Source organism: Plodia interpunctella, chromosome 11 (assembly GCF_027563975.2).
Source record: "Plodia interpunctella isolate USDA-ARS_2022_Savannah chromosome 11, ilPloInte3.2, whole genome shotgun sequence".
In the NCBI taxonomy this organism is placed as follows: Eukaryota; Metazoa; Arthropoda; class Insecta; order Lepidoptera; family Pyralidae; genus Plodia; species Plodia interpunctella.
Window position 1 is genome coordinate 8,784,674 of NC_071304.1, and position 10,428 is coordinate 8,795,101.

Sequence of the window (10,428 nt, forward strand, 5' to 3'; positions counted from 1 at the left end):
GCAATCTTCTTTTATTCATCAGCGTATATTCATTTTTATATATCGGCCCCGGTGCTTTGCACACCAGTTTTACGACAACAACTCCCACCACGACGTTACGGTATAAAACTCGTCGGCATCGTGCGCTTCGGTTCATTCAATACGCATAAGGCATTGTGCTAACCTCTCTTGTTTTATTTGAAGTGTTATGTTATTTTGATTTTAATTATCATTGAGTAATATGGAGAATAATGGCCGTTTTAATAATCAGCTTCCCCCTGATCCTACATGTACATTATATTTATCATGAAAATGTACCTATACGATAACATAATTAGTGTTTTGATTTTTTTCAAATATTGGTATTTATTAAAATAAGACATAAATGTGTGGGAATAGTAATTTTGTAATTTTTGTATGGTCTAGCTGTTAGTAGTCCATCTTGTGTCAAAGTCAGTTGTCACTTTCAGTTGTCACTGTCAGTGTGTGAAAAAGGTGGAAGATGTTTGTTTGGTCTATGGCTGAAATAAAAATAAAGTTTCGTGTAAAATAGACAGTGTTCATCAATCAAATATACATCTAGATCCCACATAAATAATTGCAAGGTCAATCAAAAATGCTACCCCGAATTGTATCTGGTTCAAAAGTACCCATAACGCTAGCAGCGTTTCCTCGTAGGATAGCAATTGATAACCTTTGAACCAGGTACCATCGGGAGCGGTAGTATACAATTATGTAGGTAATAAAAGAAATTAAAACTAATAAAAACAAATTAAAATAAAAATAAAATGTAAAATAAAAATAATTTATATACCTTGAGGTAAGAAGCCAGAAGCCAGAACCCTGCCCAGAAGGCTGACAGCATTGCCACGTTGAATGCCAATAGTCTTGAAATTTCGCATCTATGTTGCTTGGGTACGGAGAAGGACCTAGGGTACCTTTCTTCCCGGAAAAATAACTGTTCCCGTGGGAAATTCACGCGGGCGAAGCCGCGGGTATAAGTTACATATAAGCTATTATAGAACATATAAAATTTGTAAAAAAATATATATATGCCAATGAATTAAAGAATTAAAGGTATAACTTTATAAACATCAATTCATATAATAGGTAATATATTTTTAGGAGCATTCGCGAGATACTTACATTCATAATTCTATTCTAATTAGTGGTAAAATTAATTTTAATAAATCAGGATTAATGATGGCGAGTTTGACAAAAGATGGTGGCACACCAAGCGCAGTTCATAAATCTCATACATATTATCCACCCACATCATCATACAAAGTCTGTCTGTCATGAATTCACAGCTAATTTAATAAAAATAGGATCAAAGTTGCCATACTACTGGTTAATTTAGACGAATCCTTCCTCGATCGGGGCTTGATCGTGTCTCAATAGTCGATGTAATTCACGTGAAACAGCTGATGTGTGACCTAAATAAATGCGGCGCGCGCGCAACAAGATGTAATGTAGTAGTTGAGCGCGGTGTAATATCGTATAGCTCTAAATTTTTTTTTTATTTATTTATAAAACTTTATTGTTCAAAGTAAAAATATACTTATAAACAAATGGCGAACTTAATGCTATAAGCATTCTCTCCCAGCTAACCATTAGGAGAAACAGAGAAAAGTTGTGCGGCGCAAAAAAGTAATTAAAACACAAATACTACCACATACTAAAATACAACAATAACTACATATATAAAATAAAAATATAAGTAGCAAAGCATATATACATAACACTACATATATATCAATATATAAATACATACAAACTAAAATAATAAAAATTATGTCCAAGAAATACAGATAAAAGCTAAACAGAAAAGAGAAAATTAGGAGGAAAAGGAGTCCAAAAGATGAGCATGAACTGTTTTCTTGAAATAAAATCTGCTGTTTAAGATGGTAATGTCAGCGGGCAAAGCATTCCAGAGTCGTGAAGATTGGAGGGCGAAGGAATTGGCCATGAAACAGGTCCGGATAATCAATCTGTACTAAAAATTAGGTACCTACCTACCTAGTGTCTGTAAAACTGAACAACTTTTCTAACTTCTTCCATGACAGTTTTTGTAATTTCCTTTCATAAAATAATTTCATTTTTTTAATGCAAGTAAAATAAATAATAACTAGGTAGTTTTGAAAAACACTTTTTTAATTGACATTAAAAAAATATATAAAATGTATTAGCAGGAAACGATTCAGTTTCGTACACTAAGGGTGACCGGTAACCGTAAATTTTGACAGAAGAACTTAAAGTACGCCATTGTGTCTAAACGTCAGCGGCGCGGCCGGTTGAAGTCAACGTCAAATTGGCCGGTGCAACAGCGCATATATATAAAATTATATTTGCTTTTGATATTTTACCCAATATGTCCCAAACTTAATGTGGGTCGGACCAAGAGTCCAATTATAAAACTTTACCAACGCTCCCTAATTAGAAATGCTGGATACTTAGAGATCGCTTCTGAATTAAAGAAAAAAGAAATAAAAAAATAAATCAAAGATGGCGCTGAATTTATGCGACGCGCTGAAGGCAATTAACTATGCTTTTTCGTGACAGAATTTTAATTGCGCTTAATGAACGACTATTATTCATTAATTTGATTGGGAAAGCCCGATTTTCTTTTAAATATTAACTCTAATATAAAACAGATATTTTTGTACAAAAAAAAAACTATCTAATTCCATAGATAAAAATAACTAAAGCGACTAGTGTCATAATAGTTTGGTATGAAAAAAGAAAAAAACGAATGAACGCTTTTCACGTAATACGAAGTTTCTGCGTTGCCAGTGCGTCGACACTCATTACGGTCGTAACGGCAAAAAAAAAACAGCAGAATATAAAGTTTTTTAGAATTCATATTATAAATTAATTCTATTCTATTCTAAGGACTGCATTATCTTCAGAATGTCACCTGTCGCCAAGTGCCTGTAATCATACTTTAGTGGATTCAAAATTAAATCTGCGTAATCTTTTTTTGTACATATAAATATATGATTTCGGCAGATGAACTAAATTGTTAATTTTAGAATACTTCTTAAAATTATTTTTATAAGTGAATAATAGTTATATAATATATGCCAAAGGAGAACTTTTTGTTTCAATGGAATTATTGTAGTTGGAATGAGAATGATGATTAACTAACATCGTATGCAATAACATACTTATCACATAGATTTCGGTTTGTGCTCCCTAACGATTTTATATCAATTTTTCGTAAATTGCTGAATGGTTCCCGTAATACGCGAATGTGTGTTCTCCCCGATCTGTAGCTTAAATAAAAATTAATTTGAATTAGACGTCTTTAAATACATATAATGAAAAACACCAAAACGCATGAGACGACCTACTGTTCGTTTGCATTACATACTGTGGCAAAAGTATCTCGACCCATTTGCCAAAGGGACACTTTTTATTTGAGTGTCTACTATGTTTATTTGTCTTTTTCCTAAGACTCACCAAGTTTGTTACCTTCTTAATTACTTTGGATTCAGTTCACAAAAGGTAGGAGAGGTTTTTTTCTCTTTGTTGTTGTTAAAAAAGATATTTAGATAATTAAAAAGATAAAGTGCATTAAGGCGTACATTTGTGTGAAGTCAGCAATATAACAAAATAATTGTTTTCGTTCTTTGATGTGATGACTCGAAGTAAAGAATCATCAATCATCTGTAAATTTTGATTGTGCTATAATTTTACAACCGGTTGAGGCCTGACCTCGACCTTCTTTAGGAATACTGTTGTTGCCTAAACGTGGTCAAAGCATTTCTTATTCTCGGGAGGATACGAAGTGGTCCAAATCTACTATAGTTCTCGCTCAATCGTCATCATTTTTGCCACTACTGGAGCACATAGATAAATGTATGACGTGGGCTCAATACAGGTTCAAAGCGTATCCTTGTTTAAGCCTTAACTAAGGATACTTCATTGATAACTTGTGGACTGTAAATTAATTGGTTTACTCTTCAGAATCAAGAATCAATTCAATCAATCAATCAATTAATTCAGAATCAATGAAATATAGGTAAAAAAATTATAAAAGGAAGTAGCAATGTAACGCAATCAGCTGAGATACTTTAAGTTACATTGACGTTCGATCTGTGAGGCGGGAGCGCAGGCTTGCCAACTTCGCAGACAACGCGCAGTGCCGCCAACCAAATGGTGTTGCCCTATGTCTATTATTGCCGCGGTTACTTACTTCCGTTCTTATTAATAAAATCGCTCGTACAAATTGTCAATGCCTGGCTATGCCACTTCCGCCTGGCCATGGAAGAAGGGGCAAACCCAAGAAATGCTGATTTGATGTCGTCAAGGATAATATGTGTGACAATGGTCTGACAACTAGGGATGCCGACGACCGTGAGAAGTGGAGACGAAGAAGTAGGAAAGCGGACTCTGGGCTCCGACGCTCAACGGGGAAAGAAACCGTGATCTTACAGATTCCCGAAAAGCGAGTATGCACCAAAAAATAACCCTAAACGGAATTCCCGGAACACATACAATGTTAGGGATGCATATAGATGTAGTCTTGCATATAACTGCTCTGTATTTGACGAACTGTGAGTACCTAAATAAATCGTGCACTGTATTTTTGCACAATTATGCAGGCGCTGCAAATAAAATGCACTTGGGAAAGTATTGAAAGGAGAGAAGGGTAACTTACGAGTTTTTACTATAGTATTTAGTCTCCTCCATATGTCATCATTGTCTTAGAAAATCGTCATACTTTTTCGCTAGATATACTCGCGAGTTTCCCTGTTTCATTCCCAACAATTCTTCAAACCGTCTACTAAACAATTTATTTACGCTAACTAGAATAATGTTGGAATATAACCTCCGGGGGACCGTTTTGTTGTGCACGTATTAATTATCTCGTTTTGAAAACATGAAATAGTCTATCAATATTTTGTGTATGCTTATAAGATGCTTTTAAGATTTGCTGATACCGATGGAATTTGAAATAAGACCGCCATTGATCCATATGACAAGGAGACAATTGCAAAGATTATTTATTTGCAAAAACATGAGTTTACATTTTTTCACAAAGTGGTGTTAAAAGAAAAACTTAACCCAACATGTTTCGGGTATGCAAATTTAAATGGGGCGCATGCTATCATCCCACAAAACAAAATCGAATAAATAAAAGTAACTAAATTAACTATTTTTTATCTAAATCTATCATATTGTAATATAATTTATCAATCAGCAAGGACCTGAGGTGCTTTTTAAATAAATTTAAATTCTGATCTTTATTTTGTTGTGGATGATTTGTATTTATTTGTTTAATACTATTTATTATTTATAATATTTATTTGACATTATAGTTATTTGTTTAATATTATTGTTTTTGTAAGCAACAAAGTCATTTTGTATTGTAATTGTAATATGGGGGGAAATAAACTGATATAGCACATTTGTAATTTTTTATCCAGAAATTCGTTTCAAGTGAAGCCCTGACATGCAACAAAATTTTACTTCAAAAAATGTGTTAAGTTTCATTTCTGGCGTCTTTCAAACATTTTTATTTTGAGGTATGAACTATCGACAAAATAGCGATTAAATACTGTTTTGTGTCCTTTTTATTCTCAGACTGGAGTGCTTAACTAATGGCAGGGGACTGACGCCCTGTTATTTTAAATTGCGCCCTCCGTTAGTCCGTCCCCTGGACGAAAATGCGGAGACTAAATAGTTCTCGGAGTTACAATTTGAGTTTTATTTCGTTGAGGCTGTCTTTATTTAGTCGATTGTGTGAAATGAAACAATGGGAATGTTGCAAAAAATTTATAAAATAACAACTAAACTAAAGCGTTCTTTATCTGTGGAGTATTTGTTTTTTATTTTCTTGATGTTGTTTCTGTTTTACTTTGTAGATTTGCTTTGTTTAGTTTACTTTGTGTAGCTTGTAAGTACAATTGTAGACTGATATATACTTTAGTCTCATTTTTCTATTATATTCCAATTCTTTTCGCCAACTGTAATACTGTATCGTTGTTGCTATTTGAAAAGAAAAATCCGTTTATATCATGCATTTTCATCAGTTCTATTTACAAAACCATTAAATCACTAGTGTTTGTCGTGGATCTAAATTTGGGGCTTATCTTAACCAACGATTTTAGCTAAATTGGTGAAATCTGGCCACGACTCTTCAGTGTCATTTGCTACTCTCAATTTCTCTTTGGACCCTATTATAGTATTGATTAATTTATCTTCTTGTTTATATTCGCCCGCGTTGATCTTCTGATATTTTACTATGACATCTAACAGTTCATGCTGCATTTTCAATCTTAGATCACTTGTTAAATTCTTCATGGAGTTTCCAACATATTGTCCGAATACAAAATCATCACTTACTTGGTGGGATAACAGTTCCCTGCCGAGCTGTATGAGTAAGTCTTTGACTAGGTTTGTGGATGTTGTGTTTGGGGCGGTGTTGCCAGGTCTGGTGTTGGGTTTCCAGTGTGGTTTGTTTGCTTTCGGACGGACGGGTGGTGGGCCAATAGCTACGGAGACAAACTCATCATTTTCGATGTCATCCTCATCTAGCGGTGCGAGGTGGCCGGAGGGCTGTAAACATGATAATGTTTAGTACTTTTTTATAGTTGAATATTTTCCACCTGGCCGTATCTATATATGAGCAAGGGATTTATAGGTTCCTTTTAACTTTAGTTTTACGGGAATTACAGTAATTGAATATTACTTATGACTCTTAAAACAAATTATTTCGGATTGAAATATAGTGTTGTAAAATTTGAAGATGCTTAGTTTTATTATAGTCTTAGTTGTTTATGTGTATATTGTTAACTAGCAGCGCCCCGGAGCTTCGCTCCTGTTGGAATTTCGGGACAAAAAGTACCGTACGTGTTATTCCAGGTTATATTTTACCCGTGTTCCAAATGTCAAAATAATCCATACAATAGATTTTGCGTAAAAGACTAACAAACATACAATACACACATTATACATCCTCACAAACTTTCGCATTTATAATAGTGAATATTTAGTGAATATTTAAATAAATAAATATTAGGACAAATCACACAGATTGAGCTAGCCCCAAAGTAAGTTCGAGACTTGTGTTACGGGATACTAACTCAACGATACTATATTTTATAACAAATACATACATAGAAAAACATCCAAGACCCGGAAAAAGATCATTTTCCATCATGACCCGACAGGGGATCGAACCCGGGACCTCTCAGTTCAGGGGCAAGTACCTTACCACAGCGCCACCCAGGTCGTCAAAAGTGAAATCCGAAAGTTTATAACATTGAACCCCGGGAAATTTTGTTTACCCGTGTTTCTCTTCATAGTCCTATTCCTCATGGCTGAGGGTCACTTTATCACTGCGCCACCGAGGACATAAAAATATTAGTAGCATTCTTAATTTAATTAGACTATAAATAGGTAAGTAAGGTAGGTAGGTAAGGTTAGTTTCTTTAAAATTAAATATTAAAATACCAATTCGAGAAGAAATTTATAATGAATTACAAAAGTAAATTAGTCACTTGCGGGTAAACATTAGCATATTAAGGGTGAGTTGCACCGTCAACTTTGACGTTAACTTTAACGTGCGCAGAAAGCAAATTTGACGGTGTAACTCTTAAGTTTTTATTTGAGCGTAACTAATAAAATAATGGTACACTACGCATTCAACAGTCTAAGTTAAACATTTGTTAAAACCGTAGACTCACCCCTATATAACTGGCTTCCTGCAAAATTAAACGTTAATATATTTTGGTTTTATTTTTATATTCGTACTTTTGAAAAATAATAATTGGCAAACTAAAGCGAATCGCAAATCAATTCAACCTACAATGTGATAATTCTAAACTCGAAAATAATAAAAAAATAAATCCTTTATCCCGTTATTAAAAAGCGTTATTGTCTAATTAGCCTCGGAGTAATTATTCTTTGTATTGTCTCGTTCTTTCAATGTCAAATACTCAAGAGAGAGAGAGAGAGGGATAAAACAATGAAAAACTACTCCAACCCTAATCAGAGAGTTAAATGTTCATGTCGTCGAACAGTTCCCAATACATTGGCGGATTCGGTAAACATTGCTGGTTTTTATTGCGGTAAATAATAACTTTCATACAAATTACGAAATGTTCACACATTCGCGTTGGCATATGTCAACATGAAAAATTAACTTTTTCTGATATTGACCTGAGTCTTGGATGTTTATCTATATATCTATATGTTAGAAAATAATCGTTGATTTAGTAACCCATAGTTTAGAACTTACGTTGAGGCCAATTCAATCTGTGTGATTTGTGTCCATACATATTTATTTATTTAGTTTTTTTTAGAATATAACATACTCATTGTCTTATAATACCTTATACCTTTAAATAAACAACGAATAGGCTATTATTAATTACATATATACAAGCGTTTTGTTGTTCTGTTGTCAGAGATATATTCAAATCCACTTCGTGGATGATTAATTAATTACTCCGGCATTGTACAAATATCACTTGCTAAGTGCTGTCGAGGTAACATTTGGTATTAGTGTAATTGTTTAGAACTAAAAGCAACAATATCTAGATTATACTAGATATATGATGTAACTTAACATGGGCTTCATCCTATGATTATTATTATAAATGCGAAAGTAAGTTTATTTGTTTGTTTGTTGCCTGTTTATACTCCCTCTTTATCATAGTCATATTTCCTCATGGCTAAGGACCGTCGACATTACGTGAGGTGAAACTTTCTTGTTTCTTGGCACTATTAATGGAGTGGTATGTATGTATGTATGTATATGTATAATTAACTTAATAATAATAAAGAAAATATATGGAATTAAAATATTGGTGACGCTAGAGTGCAGTATAGTGCCTTGACTAATCAGAGATTTTGATCCCGTGCGAGAACAAGAAGTAAATATTCACGGCCGCTGGAGTATAAGTTATTATATCTGCTATATAGCTGTCGTGCGTCCGCGAACGTGACATGAGATAAATTCCACACCTTTTTCCTGATCTCCCTTGGCTTCTGTGTGGTGGATCTTTTCTTGATATCATTGTCAGTGGGCAGCATGTGACGTTTGGTGTGAAAGTGTGGTCTTCGCATTTCTCGCTCTTCTCTTCTGTCGATCACGGGGTGCCATGCCCTCTATGAAGTAAAAGGTTTTATAAAACAGTCGTTAAGCGTTTTCACGCAATCTCTCTCTCTCTCTCTCTCTCTCTCTTAGTTTCAACTCTCGTGAAGGTCGCTTATTCTCAACGGGAGTGTAGGAAAACTAAGGCCGGAACTCGATTAGTGCTGTGCTGAAAAGTTTCGAAAACCAATAGGACTTTGTTTGTCCAAAATTACGAAGCACAGCATAGCAGAGTAACTAGTCGAGTTCGGGCTTCCGTAAGGATTTCAGAAATTTCACAAGAACGGTTTTTCATTCGCGTACGAAATTATTTATTTATTTATACATATTTTGCGAGCATAGAGTCCTGTAGCTCATAGACCAGAGTTAGGACGCGGAGGTGTTTAAGAGGCATACGGACCTCCATATAGACAAAATAATTAAATTAAAATAATGTATGTAATCCCAAGATGGACTAATCTGTCTGCAAAAAATATTTTTATTTTGTTTTGCGGTAAATTTGATACATTTTAAGTTTAGTTTTATTTTTATGATCAATATATCTGCTATCATTCTGCGTCGTCGGCGTTAAATATCCGTTCTATCCGAAATTTATTTCAATCAATTTAACATTAAACTATTAGTAACACAGATTTATAAGACTAGTGATAAAAATCAAACTTACGCAAGCAGGAATTATAGCAAAAAGTAGCAAGCACCATACTCTTCTGTCCATCGCGGTTTCCGAAACACTACTAACCTCGCTTCGTACGACAAAATCAGTTTACAAATACAGGTTATTCATCACAATGTAATATTTCTGTAAACATTTCTTCAGTATTCGCATATGTATTATGAATGATATATTCTAAGAAGTACCTACTTAATCAATACAATGTGAGTGTGCGTTTGAAATCAAACAAATAGTGATACATGCGGTCGACGTCGCGTTTAAATGCATTTGAATCTAAAACCGCGGTCTGTCTGATATAATAACGTCATCATGTTTATCATTCAGAAATATGTGGAGTCGTATTCGTTTTATTAATATATTTTTAATAGTTTTATCCTACTAATATTATAATATTACAAAAAGTTTGTGACGATGTGCATGTGTGATTGTTACTTAATGCAAAATTTACTGGACGGATTGTTACGAAATTTAGTACACGGGTACAATATAATCTGGAATAACACATATGGTGCTTATTATCCCAAAATTCCCAAGGGAACGAAGCCCCGGGGCGCAGCTAGTTCATTTATACTTTTATGTACTGTACTTATGTTACATAGTTACATACACACATCACATGTACATACATATATTAACATGGTTCTTATAACATTGTTTTAGTGCAACACTG

At 34.0% G+C, this 10,428-nt stretch overlaps 1 protein-coding gene across 2 annotated transcripts; it reads right to left on the bottom strand.

The window, feature by feature from the left end:
• Positions 1-5,726: 5,726 nt before the first annotated feature.
• LOC128673708 (uncharacterized) lies at positions 5,727-10,006 on the bottom strand. 2 transcript variants are annotated; one of them, XM_064436230.1, is made up of 4 exons: positions 9,750-10,006; positions 8,956-9,099; positions 7,674-7,691; positions 5,727-6,543 (listed from the first exon to the last, which is right to left on the bottom strand). In XM_064436230.1, exons 1-4 carry the CDS (start codon positions 9,798-9,800, stop codon positions 6,079-6,081), a joined length of 678 nt encoding a protein of 225 aa, XP_064292300.1. In that variant the 5' UTR covers positions 9,801-10,006; the 3' UTR covers positions 5,727-6,078. The 2 variants fall into 2 exon arrangements, with proteins under 2 accessions (XP_064292300.1, XP_053607718.1); XM_053751743.1 differs by lacking the exon at positions 7,674-7,691.
• Between the last annotated feature and the right edge of the window lie 422 nt (positions 10,007-10,428).